The sequence below is a fragment of the Halichoeres trimaculatus genome, unplaced genomic scaffold (genome assembly GCF_033239565.1).
Source record: "Halichoeres trimaculatus isolate MK-OKI-2021-1 unplaced genomic scaffold, fHalTri1.1 fHalTri1_scaffold_15, whole genome shotgun sequence".
NCBI classification, from domain to species: Eukaryota; Metazoa; Chordata; class Actinopteri; order Labriformes; family Labridae; genus Halichoeres; species Halichoeres trimaculatus.
The window spans coordinates 4,478,248-4,494,424 of record NW_027437193.1 but is presented as its reverse complement, the minus strand read 5'-3'; the positions used below and the strand labels follow the sequence as shown (position 1 = coordinate 4,494,424).

Here is a 16,177-nt window from a genome sequence, read left to right as displayed (position 1 = left end):
AAATTTATCTGACCAGTCCAGGAAAATGTCTTATTTCAAGTTATTTAAAGACTAAAATTAGGTCTGAATTGCCTGTAACAATTAAAAATAAATCTGCCAATGAAACAAGAAAATTTGCTTGAAATTTTGCTTAAACTAGATAAATACAAGAAACTCTTCTCGTTCTATTGACAGGGTTTTTTTTACTTTGCTTGTAACAAGTAAAAAAAAGTCTTCCTATTGAAACGAGATAAAATAATTATATTATTCTACTTCAAAGCAAATTCTGTCACAAATTCTGGTGAATGTGGCTCATAATGAGTATTTTTTTTATTTTATAATAATAATAATAATAATAATTATTATTATTATTATTATTGTTTTTTTTTAATATTTGTATATTTTTTTATATATTTTATCTTGGATTTTCATTATTTTCTTTATTGTTAGCACCAACAAACCAAGACAAATTCCTTGTATGTGCAAATGTACTTGGCAATAAAATTTGATTCTGATTTTGAATCTGATAAGACCATTTTTACTTAAAATAAGACAAAAACACTCTTAATAAAATTTCTGTTTTTTGCAGTGAAAAATCTAGTAGTCAGGTCAGAAAAATGTACACTGCAAAAAAATGAAATCTCGTCAAATGTTTTTGTCTTATTTTAAGTAAAAAATTTTTAATTAAACTTGATATGAGCCACAGTTAACTGATCAGTTCAGAAAAATGTCTTTTTCAACAATTGAATTACTTTTAACCAGTAAAAAAAGTCTGTCAATGGGAGAAAAACATTGCAAGAAAATTTGCTTAAAACCGGAAACATGGCTTAATACAAGAATCTTTTCTCTTGTTCCATAAGCAGCTTTTTTAAACTTTCTACAAGCAATTCAGACCTCATTTTGGTCTCCAAACAACCTAAAATAAGATTTTTTTTCTGGACTTGTCAGTTTAATTTTTTAGAATTACGACATTATGCTTCTTTCAAAAAACTTGAAATGTTAAGTCTAATAAGATATTTTTACTTGAAACAAAGCTTAAACGCTTGCTTAGATTTCAGTTTTTGTGAGGTACAGTTAACAAAGGAGGATTTTTAGAGTCGTAAGGTGCCATGCTCTCTAGAATCCCAGCAGCTGATCCAAACCTCATCCTCCATCTTGCTTCCACCGCCTCCTCTAGGAAATGCTTTTCCCATTGACTCTGTGTTTTACCATTTATCCCAGAACATAATGGCGCGCTAAAGACTAACGGCACGCCCTGCGGCGCCTCGGACAGCAGCGCAGGACGAGGATCCCGGCAGGTGAAAGGATTCTCTCTGATCCTGAAGCAGTTCCACGCTCTGCTGGTGAAGAGGTTCCATCACGCCACGAGGAGCAAGAAAGACTTCATGGCACAGGTACGGAGACGTGCAGATGTGACAGGATGTAAGCTTGATTATAGCACGTATGGGATGACTCAGGAGAGAGCCAGAACATATTAACTCATCATGGATCAGTTGGCAAGAAGAAGAGCGGGGAAGTTTCCCAGAATGCTTTGTGAACTATTGAATCAGACATGACTGGGTGCAGGGAGGGAAAGCCAAACCTTTTACATTAACATGCAACAAGAAATTCTGCAATAACTGAAGCATTTTTTGTCAGAGTTAACTTTTTTTAGTCAAATGTAAATGTATATGTTGTGTTTTTTTTTTTTTTACTTTCTCAAGTGTTTCAGAAAAAAGATACTCTCATAGATTTTACAAAATATTTATGTACAAAGTTTATGTAAGCCCATCAGAAAATTCTGCTAATGTGAAGTCAAACTGTGTGAGCATAACTCACTGTTACCGTTTCTTTTCTTGAATCTTGGGCTTTCAGATCGTCCTTCCTGCCAGTTTCGTCCTCATCGCTCTGGTCTTCACCATGATCATTCCCCCGTTTGGAGAGTACCCTAGTCTGACCCTGACCCCCTGGATGTACGGACAGCAGTTCACCTTCATCAGGTCAGGGTTCTCGCCACATGATGTGAAAACTGGCAGATCTGATGTGTGAAATGAGGCCCTAAATGTGTTTAATCTTTGTGTTTTTCTTGGTTTTCTTGTTTAGTAACGAGCAGCCGTTTGACCCCAAAATGAAGCGCTTCATAGAGCGGTTACTAAACAGACCAGGTCTGGGGACGCGCTGCATGGAGGGTGAACCACTCGGGTGAGTACCAGGACCCTGGTCTTTGGCAGCGCATTTTAGTATCCTTGCTCCCGTCACCAGCTCCTGATCAAGTCCTTCTCCTACTTTTTATCCTGGCTAATACTACTTTAATTTTTACCTCTTGTTTTTGTCGTATTATTTGCTAGACTCTAATTTGTTTGATGGTGACTCAACTGGAACAGAAATAGCAGTTATTTCATGAAATTCAAGAAATACAGCAAGATTTTTAGAGTTAATGTAGAAAAATGCTGAATTCTTTCCCACACTGAGCGTCCACTGCACTTTTTTAGAAGTGGTTGAACTTGTTGTTTACTCCTATTTCTCCTCTTACGTATCCACAGAATGTCGTGCAGTAACAGTTCCTCAGACTGGGAGGACCCTGAAGTCTCCCCTCTGATCACCAACATCTTCGAGAGTCCAGAGTGGAACCAGAGGAACCCGTCTCCAACCTGCCGCTGCAGCACCAGTGAGAAACTCACCATGATGCCCGTCTGTCCAGCCGGAGCTGGAGGTCTGCCTCCTCCACAACGAATCGAGGCTTCAGGAGACACGATGCTGGATCTGACGGACAGGAACATCTCAGACTACCTGGTTAAAACATACCCCAGTCTCATCAGAGCCAGGTGGGTCACTTGAGGAGCTGTAAGCAGATCAAAAGTCCTCTATGTTAAGTTTAAAGAGGGGGTATTAGATCTTCACAAGACTAGCTAAGATGCTAAAATGGTGACTAAGGATCTCCTTCTGCTTCATGACATGTTGGAAAGATGGGCTGGCCTCGAATACCAACATCTACTCATGGCTTTTTCTCCGACCAATCATAAGGAAGTGGGCTTGTGGAGCAGGGAGCCTTAAAGAGACAGTACTTGAAGTTAACGGTTTCAGGCAGAAGCTGAAAAAAGTTTTTTCTAAAACACCAGTGAGAAAAATAGGATTATTTTGAGCTGTTAATCATTTAAAGATACCAGAGAGACAGTATAAAAGTCTTAATCAAAGCATAATACCCCCTCTTTAAAAAAAACGCTGAGTCACTTTTCTTCATTAAAATCTCTTTTTCATTTCACAGTTTGAAGAGCAAATACTGGGTGAATGAACAGAGGTAATAATTTGCGCCTTACTCCTGAAACTCCATATTTTTAATCTGTTTTTGAAGAACATGTAGAAACTTTAGGGGAATCCTTTTTCTCTCCTCAGGTATGGAGGTCTGTCAGTGGGCGGACAGCTTCCCATCCTGGACGTCAACCCCCAGGACATCCAGAATTTCTTCAAGGACCTGGGACGGATGCTCAACATCACAGGGGTATTCACTGGTTTTCAGTTATTGACCCATGAGAGATGTGTTTAGGCTGTCAGATCAGTTAAAATGAAGCTTTTCTGTCACAGGGCGACTACTCTGCGCTGGCACTGAGGGACGTAGGTGCTTTCTTACGCTACATGGAGAGTGAATTCAACGTAAAGGTGGGTGAGAGCCTGTCTTTCCTTTAAAACCAAAACTTAATTCAGACAAACTCACTTCTCATCCTTAGTGTTTGCTTTAACAGTATCAAAATGAAGGTTAATCTGCGTAGGAGGAGAACTACGAGGAGTAATACCTCTGCTCTCTCCTCTGTCAGGTTTGGTACAACAACAAAGGCTGGCACGCCATGGTGGCATTCATGAATGTGGCCAATAACGCCATCCTGCGGGCTTTTCTTCCTCGCTCTGCAAAACCTGTAGAGTTTGGGATGACTGCCATCAACCATCCTCTAAACCTCACCAAGGAGCAGCTCTCTGAGGTCACAGTGTGAGTGTTTCTGGTAGTTTTAACGTCTTTGCATTAAAACTCAAGTCAATCTACATTCAATGGCCACTTTATTCGGTAGACCTTGCTGGTACCGGGTTGGACCCCCTTCTACCATAGATTCAACAAGGTCCTGGAAACATTCCTCAGAGAGTTTGGTCCATATTGACATGACAGCATCACACAGTTGCTGCAGATTTGTCGGCTGAACATCCATGATGAGAATCTCCCGTTCCACCACATCCCAAAGGTGCTCTATTGGATTGAGATCTGGGGACTGTGGAGGACATTTGAGTGCAGGGAACTCATTGTCATGTTGAAGAAAGCAGTCTGAGATGATTCCAGCTTTATGACATGGAGCGTTATCCTGCTGGAAGTAGCCATCAGAAGATGGGTACACTGTGCTCATAAAGGGATGGACATGGTCAGCAACAATACTCAGGTAGGCTGTGGACTTTAAACCATGCTCAGTTGGTACTAAGGGGCCCAAAGTGAGCCAAGAAAATCTCCCCCACACCATTACACCAGCAGCAGCAGCCTGAACCGTTGATACAAGGCAGGATGGATCCATGCTTTCATGTTGTTGAGGCCAAATTCTGACCCTACCATCTGAATGTGGAGCAGAAATCCAGACTCATCAGACCAGGCAACGTTTTTCCAATCTTCTATTGTCCAGTTTTGGTGTTGCTGTGTGAATTGTAGCCTCAGTTTCCTGTTCTTAGCTGACAGGAGGGTCACCCGGTGTGGTCTTCTGCTGCTGTAGCCCATCTGCCTCAAGGTTGGACGTGTTGTGTGTTCAGAGATGCTCTTCTGCAGACCTCGGTTGTAACCAGTGGTTATTTGAGTTACTGTTGCCTTTCTATCAGCTCCAACCAGTCTGTCCATTCTCCTCTGACCTCTGGCATCAACAAGGCATTTTGTCCCACAGAACTGCTGCTCACTGGATATTTTCTCTTTTTGGGACCATTCTCTGTAAACCCTAGAGATGACTGACGTTTAAGTGACGTTCAAAGTCCCTTTAATCACCTTTCTTCCCCATTCTGATGCTCGCCTTGAACTGCAGCAGATGTAAGCTTGTGTTAGAAGAGGAAGAGAATGAAACCTCAGGAAGAGAAGAGTTGCATAAATAAAGGGAAAAAGGAGTGCTGTAGAAATAAAATTAGATAAATAAAACACGTTGGATATCCCTCGGTGATTGTCAGCTCTGTGCACTCCAGTAGACAAGACGTTTATTCACAAGAGTGGAGTAAATTTTTAATGATGTCTGAGTTAGGAGCTTTAGAAAAAAACATTTATTTTGTTATATCCTTTTATCTTTTATTCTTTTTGTTTTTTACATTTAGTGACTGCTGCTCTCACTCTGGATTATTCTTAAGTTCAATGTTGAAAAGAAGAGTGTAATTTAGAAGACGTTTTATTTAAACTGCAAAATTTACAACCCAGACCTTTTCCTCCTCCAGGTTGACCACTTCAGTAGATGCCGTGGTGGCGATCTGCGTTATTTTCGCTATGTCCTTCATCCCCGCCAGCTTCGTCCTCTACCTCATCCAGGAGCGTGTGACCAAAGCCAAACACCTGCAGTTTGTGAGCGGGGTCAGCCCTCTGGTCTACTGGGTGGCTAACTTCTTCTGGGACATGGTGAGTAGGGGGCGGGGCCAGACTAGTGTTTTTAAAGGACTTCATACATGATCTTGAAATAGTCATAAATCTATTGATGGCACTGAGCCTGAAAGTCCCTTAGGCAACACTGCTTCCCCAAACATCCTGCAGAAAGTTGCCTTGAACAAAGACAAGTAGTGTTAAAAAAGATCCAAATATTTGCCTTTGCAAGAGTCATATCTTAATGGCAGTGGGTGACAGCGCTCATGGGAAATGAAGTCTTCAACCAGCTTCTTTAAACTCTCATTACTCAGTTTGTTGATTCCCCTGCTGGTTCCTTCTCTTTCAGATGAACTACACCCTCAGCACTGCAATGGTGGTCGGTATTTTCATGGCCTTTGACAAAAAGTGTTACACATCACCGTCCAACCTGCCAGCGCTGATAACTCTGCTTCTTCTCTATGGGTGAGACTTTTCTTGGCCGCATCTATGCCTTAAATCCTACAAATACAAAAACAAACAAAAGAATCTAAAAGGTGAGGATCAGGTGTAAGAAAATGACGCAGACTGACTCTTTATTCTGTCTCCCAGGTGGTCAGTGACCCCCATGATGTACCCCATGTCCTACCTATTCAGCATCCCCAGCACAGCGTACGTGTCGCTCTCCTGCATCAACCTGTTCATCGGCATCAACAGCAGCGCCATCACCTTCATCCTGGAGCTCTTTGAGAACAACCGGGTAACAACTTTCAATCAGAAGTTTGCTCTCTGCACTCTTCATCTGATGTAAATGGGTGTAGTTTGTTATTTTTGAAAAATGCCGGGGCTCATTGCAGTATAGACTTTTTGGAAGGCACTTTTTGAGTAACTAATGCTTTAAATACACCAGACACGTCTGCAGTCCGACTCCGTTTCGTTGAGTGTTGACAGCATTTGTCAACTTACACCGGCTGCGTGTCCAGTCCGACAAGCTGTATGACTGACAGACAGTTGGAGTCACAGACTGAGGAGTTCCTGCTCTTCCCACTCCATTGATAAGTCTCTCTTCATTCATGTCGGGCTGTGAAACCTCAAACCTGTTGATTCCTGGTCTGGCTCCACTAGTTATGTCTGTTTATCATTGTCGTCAAGCTAAATACAAACTGATTTTGACACAGTTTGTTTTATTCTGAGGTCACTGGGTGCTTTTAGGTAGTTTCCGATTACGACTTCCTGCCCCGCTCGATCTTCCCTACACTGAACTTAGGCGTCACAGCTCTGAGTCCAGCAAAAATAGGATGGCTGCGTATTTCCTGTGATATGACAGACCAGCCACGCAGACAGACTACAACAGAACGGATCCAGTGTAAGCTGACACGTTGACTTCCAATCATGGAATGGAAACCTATTTGATCTGTTGCCGTGATAAAGCGGAGACAGACTGCAGACATGTATGTGCTCTTGAACCGCAAGAACAAGGTTTTGAATTTAGTTCTGGGGTAATGGCTTTTCCTAGGGGGTAGTACTTTCCAGATTTTATTTAATTCTAATTTAATTTTGTTTTATTAAAATTTAATTTAATTTAATTTATTTATTTTAATTTAATTTTGTTTTAATTTAATTTAATCTAATTGTATTTTAATTTAATTCAATCTCATTTTATTTCAATTTAATTTAATTTTGTTTTATTTTAATCTAATCTAATTGTTATTTTAATTTAATTTAATTTTGATTTATTTTAATTTAATTTAATTTTGTTTATTTAATTTAATTTTATTTTATTTTATTTTATTTTATTTTAATCTTAATTTATTTTGTTTAATTTACAGGGATGATGCATATAGATTGATGTTACAGTTAATATGCCAGAGTTAGCCAAAAGGCTACCTTTCATCTGTAGTCCCCTGCAGATGTTACAGTGGGCAACCTCAGAAACACAAGTTAAAAGAAAACAAATCACATCTTAATATCAAACACTACTAGGATCTGAGAGAGAATAAAATAAATAATGAATAAATAAATAAATAATAATACATAATGGTAAATAACCACAGATATGAGACACATGCAACACAAAAGGGAAACTGCGTTAAGTAAAATTCGAAATCAATCAAAGCATACAAAGAAACAACAGAAAAACACAAAGTACAAGGCCACGCAAGTTAGACACAAGGCCACACCAAGGTATTGTTGATCGAGGACACTGGACAGATCTATACCAAAGCATGTGATTAATAAAATAAAGCATGCATCAGCGGGTTGAGCAGCATAGATAGGACATAAACATTGGTCTTCTTTGAGCCTGATAGTGTGAATGTGTCTCTGTCAGCTCCCAGTGTTCCAGTTTGAAGGGTGACCCTGTAAACTGGAGACCTTCAGCTGAACGTGTCAGTAGATATCAAGTTTACAACAGTTGTTCAAACACTGAAGAAGTCCTCAGGAATGAACCCTAGTTTAGTTTTAGATATATGTGTCAAAATTAGGGCTGCACGATTATCGCAATTGCAATCGCAATCGCAATGTCAGCACACGCAATTACGTAATCGCAAAAGAGGATATCGCAATCGCAATCGCAATGTCAGCACATGCAATTCAGTTTTTTCTCCATGATAACCAAGCAAGCCTGTAGACTCATCATGACACAACTTTTTTTATTAAATCGCAAGCACAATCGCAATCGCAATATTGTCCACCTAATCGCAAATCGCACCTTTTCCCCAAATCGTGCAGCTCTAGTCAAAATATTTTCAAGATAAGTATTTAATGATGGCCTTAAGAGGAATGCATCCTGCTGAAAGTCCTTGATCAAAAACGTCGCTATTTTAACCAAAACACTGTCTTTCTTGGTAATCTTAATGTTTTAGACAGCTGAGATCTTCTGGTGTTTTGTGGATCTATAAAACTTGATCAGACCCAGCACAGGACGACTCTTCTCCATAAAATTAGAAAAATGAATTAAAAAAACAAGAAGAAAACATTTTTAATTTTCAGCTAAGAATATAAATCCATCAGTTTTCTGAGGGAAATTTCTCCACAGCTGCTTAATGCACCATTATGTTCCCTGGCCGGTTGTTAACTTTGATAAACTCACAGTTTTACTTCTGGCTCAGCATCATCAGGCAGCTGTTTAGCTGCTTCTTGAGTCCAGATGCAAAGAAGTTTTTGATTTCCAAAGTTTGTAAAGTAGTCATTCATTCAGTATTAACAGGTTTTGGTAGCAGATTGTGTTTTCTGTGCAAAGCAATGTGCACGTTATTCAGGACAGCACTGAGCTTTAGCTATGAATAACCTGATTATTCCTGTCAGTACAATTATTCATGGTTATTTTTGTGTACAGTACACGCTGTGAGCTGAAGCGTCCTATAAATCCTGCTCCTGTTCAGATTTTAGTCGTATGTTTATGTGTTTGTGTATCTCTGTGTTGCCAGTCTCTGCTGGCGTTCAACGAGTGGCTGAAGAAAGGTCTGCTGGTGCTGCCTCACTTCTGTCTGGGGCGAGGGCTGATCGACATGGCCATGAACCAGGCGGTGACCGATGTCTACGCCAGATTTGGTAATGATGTTTTCTTTAAATTCCAGTAACGTCCTGTATTTGAACAATCTATGTACACTGCAAAAAACTGAAATTTATCAAATGTTTATGTGTTATTTTACATAAAAATGTGTCTTCTTAGACTTGATATGAGCCACATTCAAGTTAAGACTGAAAGCAACTGAAGAAAAATGTCTGTTTTAAGTTATTTAAGAACAAAACTGAGGTCTGAATTGCTTGTTACAAGTAAGAAAAATCTGCCAATGGAACAAGAAAATTTTGTTCAAAAACTTGCTTGAATATAGATTAATGTCTAAATACAAGTAGTTTTTTATTGTTCCATTATCAGATTTTTTTTTTAGATGTTACAAGCAGTCTTAATGGTGGCACAGTGCAGTCACTTGTTTTTACAACATAAGTATCTCATAAAGACAGGAATTTATTTATTTTTGATTTCCTGATTTTATGAGATACTATTTTGTAGAAACAGGATTTCCCATAATGCTCTGCTGCATGACTCATTGCTGCATGATTTTTTGTTTTATTATTATTATTATTATTATTATTATTATTATTATTATTATTATTATTATTATTATTATTATATTTATTAAGGTATGCTTTTTAATGTGTTTAAGTTAACAGTTACACCTTTCATGTTTCTTTATCTAGATAACAATTAAAGTTTTTTTTAGGAATTCTTTTTTTTCTAAGATTCCTGTTTTCATGAGATAGTATCTCATAAAAACAGAAAACTCTAAAATAAATAAATTCCTGTTTTTTAAAAGATAGTATCTCATAAAAACAGGAAAATCAAAAATGCATACTTAAAAAAACAACTCACTTTTACAGACTCGCTTTAATGTGATACCATCTTTTTGTCCTTTATATTGTCTTTTATCATTTATCTCTTAATTCTGTCTTATCTTGGTTTTAAATTTTATGTCTCGTTCATTATTTTATCATCACTTTCATTATTTCATTGTTTTATTATTCTACTTACACTCTTAACACTGTCTTTTTATACCTGCTGTCCTGTTCCCTGCTCCCAACCTCTTTTTATTGCCTTTTATTTAATTTTATTTTTATTTTTCCTGTTGATTGATGTTTTTAGCTTTCATCTTGGTCCAGCTCTCAGTTTATATTGCATGCTTCTTGTATTGCCTGAGTTTATATGGGTCGAAGCTTAACAATAATAATAATAACTTAAATTTATTTAGCGCCTTTCAAAGAACCCAAGGTCGCTTTCACAGTAGAGGGACAAACAAAGCTTGTGTTTCATGTTTGATGCTTGTACTTGTTTTTATGTTCTGGCTGTTAAAGCACTTTTCAACTTCTTTTTTTAAAAAGTGCTATACAAATAAGGTTATTATTATTATCATAATAAATATTTACTATTTACTTAAAAAAAAAAGAAAGAAATCCTATTTTTATGAGATAGTAATGTTGTCGAACAGGAGGATTTTTTTTAATTTCCTGGTGAACACAATATACCACGATACAATTCAGACCTCTTCTTTTGTCTCTAAATAACTTCAAACAAGTCATTTTTCCAGACTAGTCAGGTGAATGTGGCTCATATTAAGTCTAAAATAACATTCTCTGCTCCAAGTAAGATAAAAACACTTGAATAAGATTTCAGGTTTTTACAGTGTACACATCGTTGTCTTTAAACAATGAAACAAGTTGATGTAAAAGTGTTTTTCCTGCTGGTGCACTAAAGAAAATGTTGACTTTGATTCATTACCAGCTAAACTTGTCTGTTTCCAGGTGAGGAGGTCACTCTGGACCCTTTCCGGTGGGACTTTGTGGGTAAAAACATTGCCTTCATGGCCGTGGAAGGTTTCATCTACTTCATCCTCAATCTTCTCATCCAGTACCGCTTCTTCTTGGACCACTGGTGAGTGAACAGTGTCTGGGTTTTTTGATGAAGGCTTTCACTCCTCATCATCAGACAAAGTGCTGTAATAAACGTGTCTTTTTGTGAATCCTCCAGGTTAACCGAGAAAAGCCAAGGTCCAAAACAAGATGATGATGTTGACGTGGCAACGGAGAGGCAGAGGATTTATGAAGGAGGGAGCAACACAGACATCCTGCAGATCAGAGACCTCTCCAAGGTACAGTTACACAAATTTAGCACAAAAGACAGTATATTTTTGTTTAGTGGATTATTATTATTTATTTTTTGTTATTATGTTAAATTTCATTATTATTTTTATCATTATTTTTATTATTATTTTAATTGTTTTATTTTATTTTTGTTTTATTTTATTTATTAATAATTTGTAAAAAAAAATAATAAAAAAATAAAAACCGTATTAATAGTGATTCTGATATTACTGAAAGCCAGTTTATTTCCCTTTAAATTGTACATCCATGAAAAATGTGCTAAAATCTTCTCTGCCAATGCCGCTCCATTTAAAAGAGAAATAAACAGATTTTTTAACAGAAAATAACTTAAAGATGCATTGTAACAACAAAGAAATCATCTACAAACACAAATTTACTCACTTTTTGCGGGAAGTAGTTCTTACTTTTGGTCCTGTGAGCTTCTTGCTTTCAGTTCAGCCTTATTTAAAATCTACTTTCTATCTGTAAAAAGTTATGAATAAATATAGAAGAGAGAAGAATAAGATGTTCTGAATAAGTCAATAAAACGTCCTTGGGTGCTGTATCCGTGAATGAATTAACCATACGTCAGAAACATATGTGAGCAACATTACAACAACTGCTCGTCTTTGTCTGGTAAATAATGGAGTATGAACAGAGCTTTCAGAAAGATGATGTTATTGTTGATATGTTATTCTAAAGAGGGATCAGACCTACGGAGTGTGCTGAACTTTTGTATCGTGTTTTTTGGTCTCGAGAGAGGTTAGACTGAACATTTTCTTCAGCTATTTTAAATTTGCTTTCTGCTCGAGCCTGTCAGCACCGGTTGTGCCTAAGCCTCTTTATTTATTCATTATTTTATTCATTAATACACGGCTAGAAGCTCTTTGTTTAAAGCAGACAGAGGCAGAAGAGAAACTTCTGCACATTGTGATACTGTTCCTTCACTGCAAAAAAAAAAGAAAATCTTAGAGTGTTTTTGTCTTATTTAAGTAAATATTGTCTGTTATACTCAATATGAGCCACATTCAACTGATCAGTCCAAAAAAAAGTCTTGTCTTAAGTTATTCAAAAGTCAAAAATGATTTAAATTGATTGTAACAAGTAAAATAATCTGCCAATGAGACAAGAAAAAGTAACTTGCACAAAGACATTATTCCACTTAAGTAAATTTTTCATCTTCTATCTGCAGATTTTTTTTAGACCTCATTTTTGTCTTTAAGTAACTGGAAACAAGACTCATATTAAATCTAAAAAGGCATTTTATCATAAAAAAAAGACAAAAACACTTGATAAGATTTCAGTTTTTTCCATTGTGTGACGTTATGAAGCAATGAAGGTGAATCATGTCTGTTTCATACATTATTTGGGAGATTAAACTTCTTTTCCACCATAATAGAATCTTTAAAACTCTCCAGTTTGAAGCCATAGTGATGATAATGCCTTATTTATAAAAGATCTTTTAAAAAAGCTACCAACGTGCTTCACACTGGAAAATAAAAACAGTTTAAGGTAAAATCTAAACAATGAAATCATACAAAAGATGTAGCAAAGCAGTGAAATAAATCTACAAGCAAATAAAGAAAAAGAAAAAAACAGGATCAAGGTTTTGAACATGAATATGATAAAAAAAAATACTCCGCTCTTAAATAATTAACTAAGGAATTCAAATGTATGCTTTTTGTAAAGCTGGGACTTGTTTCATTTTTTGATCCTGTGTTTTGCCTCCATGTTGGTGTTACTGATGTAAAAAGTGCCACACACACGACGCCTGTGATTATTATTTGCTTTCTCTGCACAGACCTATATGGGCAGGAAGAGGGCAGCTGTGGACCGGATTTGTGTCGGTGTTCCTGCAGGAGAGGTAAAGTCACTGAGTCTGTTTGGACTCAGAGCTGCTGCTGCTGTCTGATCTCATTCTTCCTCATGTAAACAGATATTTATGTCTTTAACACTTTGAAAGGGAAATAATACGTAACAGTGTTCATCAGTTACAGTTTACTGAATGGTCTCATGAACAGAGCTTGTCCCTTTGCTCTCATGTTCTTTTCACGTTCAGTTTGTGTACTTTCATGAGGTTTAATAGAAAATGTAATTTCCTGGAGGTCATCAGAGTCATCCTCAGCCTCACAGCTGGGTGCGCCCTCACACACACATCCTGATTGTCTTTCATTCTGCCAGTGCTTCGGTCTCCTGGGAGTTAATGGAGCTGGAAAGACAACAACCTTCAAAATGCTGACTGGTGACACCGATGTCAGCTCCGGGGAGGCGACTGTGGCTGGATACAGGTACATAAAGATCAGTCATTGCTGTCCCCGCTCCGTCAAACACTAAACCTGCTCAGGACCTGATCAGATGGTATTTGTCGAAGAGAAACTTTGCTTTCAGTTTATCCTGCGTGCAGTTCCAGATGAGGGATGATCGGAACCCGTTCAGTGGGTCGGAAAGTTTAATCAGAGGAAGGTCAATCTGTCAGTAATCTGTTTGATGACACTGTCTGACCATAAAATCTCCTGCTGTGGTTCTCTCAACGGGAAAAAGGAACTTGATGATTTCTGTCTCTTTTTTCACCTTTTTTACTTTTTGAGTCCTCCATAGAAAAAGAACAGATCCAAACTTTTTGCTCACTTCCCTCCTCGTAAGATCAGAAATGATGAATAAAACTACTATATTACAACATAAGGATTAAAATCAAGTGCAAATATGAACGTAATCGAAAAAACAATTCAATTCAAGCAATAAGCAAAAAATTCTTTCATAAATGTGCTCGCAGGCTTGTAAATATTAAGTTCTGTTTTAAAATAAAAAAGATATGAGTAGACTAACTAAGCCGAGAGGTATACATCTGTGGCAGTTGGTCAAAAGATCAACATTTTGTTGAATTAAATCTTCATCCCATCTGTCAGTAAAGCCTGCCACCGCTCTACTTCACCTCCTACAACATCAACAGCCCACCAACTTTCCATGCACCTGTGGCTAACCTCAAGTTTTACAGCCCTGGGAAGATAACTACATCTACAAAAAGACTAATCTGGAAGAAAAATGATTTTCATTCTGTGTGGATGGATTCACTAAACGACCAATGTGTTGGCTTAGAATACATTCTAAATATGTGACAAGACATTGGCAAAAAACAAACAAAATGATGAGTTGAGCAATATTATCAATTATGTAATAACAGCCAAGTATTATTATTATTTCTTTTAATTTTGAAAATTTATTTAAATTCTTTTTTTTTTTGCATTTTTTTTTTTTTAATTTTTGCAATTTCCTGTTCTTTTAATTTTCCTCATAATGTAATTGTTTTCAAAATTTTTGAAGTTTCATTTTTTTCTGAAATTTTTGCACACTTTTTTGACGTTTTGAATATTTTTGCAAATTTATAAATGTCTTTTTTTTTAAAAAAAAAAAAGGCAATTTTACTATAATTTCAAAATTAAAAAAAGCATTAAAAAATTTTTTGCAAAGTTTTGAAATTTCAAAAGTTTTTAAGAATTTGCAAGATTTACAAATTTTAAAAGTTGTAGAATTTTTGCAAATTTGCAAAATCAAAAAAAAAATATATATATTATTTTTTAAATAATTGCAAATTTATCAAAAGTTACAAAACTGTGACATTAGTTGAATAAGTTCCAAAAACTTTTGGATCCGATAATTATTCTCTTAATTTTAACTTTGTATAGAATTTACACACTTTTTGACTTCATTGTAAAGAGAGAATATTTTTGTGGCTCCTGGACGACTTTAATCCAGGTGAGCTGAGGCAAAACGGCTCCTCTGAAAGTAAAGGTTGCAGACCCTGTTTTAGAGGCACCGCAAGGACTCTGTTGGGCGTTGATTGCAGTGACACCTGTGGCCAGAATTGGTAGTGTTTTTCTGGGATAAAGACTCTTGATTCCCATAAGCATCATCGCCCACAGTTGTAAAGACGAGACTCTTACCAAGGCGTGCGTTTGTTTTTTTGTTTGTACTTTTCTTTCTTCAATACAACTTTTTGAAACAAATAGCTTAACCCGTGTTTTAGCCCGTGCTCCATCACTCTTCCATTTAGCTTACTAAAGTGCAATCTGAAGGACTTAGACCTTCTGTAAAAGAATGAGTGTTTTCTTACACAGATACTGAGAAATAGTACATTACACATTTTGGTGTTGATAAACTGATTTTAAATTGTGGATTATGAACAGACAAATATATAAAAGCATGTGCAGGAGAAAATAAAAATGTAATAACTTTAACAACAAAAAGAAGTGACTGAATGAAAATAAGCATGAAAGGAAGGAAAGGAAACGAAGCTCTTCCACCTACACATGCAGTGGACTTCACATCTATATCTGAACATGAATCAGGCCAAGTTGAGTCACATTTGTGCACATTTAAAAACAGCAGGAGCTGATTGTAGAGCTGTGGAAAGTGGTCGGTCTCAGTTTGAGTTACCTTGATCTGTGAGTACGTCTGTAAATGTCCAGTTCCCCGCTGCCTTTGTGAACCAGTTGTCCTTATGAGGCTGCGTCTAATGGAGCCCTAAGTACCTGTGATTGTTTGTTTCTTATCCGGTGTCTCAGTGTGACCCTCTTGGCTTGAGTGACAGTGGCCTTTCATGCTTAATGGCAGTGTTTTAACGTCACAGTTAGCTTATGGAGCTGCTGTCGTCATTCTGGTGTTAGAAGGAATAATCTGAAAAGTGTTTTGAACATTTTGTGGGGGGGGGAATTAACCTAATTATCCCATCATACACTGCCTATCTAAAGTATTCACCACCCCACCATTAATTATTTCTCCTGTACCATCGTTGTCAAAATTATTTGGCCTTTTGACAAGGATTTGCTACAGATGTTTACAAACTAATGAAAAGATATATGGTCAAAAAAGTTTTTGCTTGTATATTCACATCCGTCAGGTCAGTATTTAGTTGATGCACATAAAACCACATGTGAATATAGAAAAAAGTGCAAGCAGCAAAATCTACACAGAAATGGTTCAACAAGGACAATAGGGGTGGGAGAAAAACTCGATATATTGTTG

The 16,177-nt window shown here is 37.1% G+C and overlaps 1 protein-coding gene across 1 annotated transcript in view; it reads left to right on the top strand.

The window, feature by feature from the left end:
• Window positions 1-16,177, top strand: part of LOC141804181 (retinal-specific phospholipid-transporting ATPase ABCA4-like) — a 55,467-nt gene that overhangs the window by 32,093 nt on the left and 7,197 nt on the right. Inside the window, exons 28-43 of the mRNA XM_074688504.1 lie at window positions 1,201-1,373; window positions 1,834-1,958; window positions 2,062-2,160; window positions 2,502-2,783; window positions 3,224-3,256; window positions 3,352-3,457; window positions 3,541-3,615; window positions 3,771-3,940; window positions 5,398-5,575; window positions 5,886-6,001; window positions 6,128-6,275; window positions 8,944-9,067; window positions 10,817-10,946; window positions 11,043-11,163; window positions 12,957-13,019; window positions 13,337-13,443. Coding sequence (XP_074544605.1) covers window positions 1,201-1,373; window positions 1,834-1,958; window positions 2,062-2,160; window positions 2,502-2,783; window positions 3,224-3,256; window positions 3,352-3,457; window positions 3,541-3,615; window positions 3,771-3,940; window positions 5,398-5,575; window positions 5,886-6,001; window positions 6,128-6,275; window positions 8,944-9,067; window positions 10,817-10,946; window positions 11,043-11,163; window positions 12,957-13,019; window positions 13,337-13,443 — 2,050 coding nt within the window. The remainder of the gene's footprint in view (window positions 1-1,200; window positions 1,374-1,833; window positions 1,959-2,061; window positions 2,161-2,501; window positions 2,784-3,223; window positions 3,257-3,351; window positions 3,458-3,540; window positions 3,616-3,770; window positions 3,941-5,397; window positions 5,576-5,885; window positions 6,002-6,127; window positions 6,276-8,943; window positions 9,068-10,816; window positions 10,947-11,042; window positions 11,164-12,956; window positions 13,020-13,336; window positions 13,444-16,177) is intronic.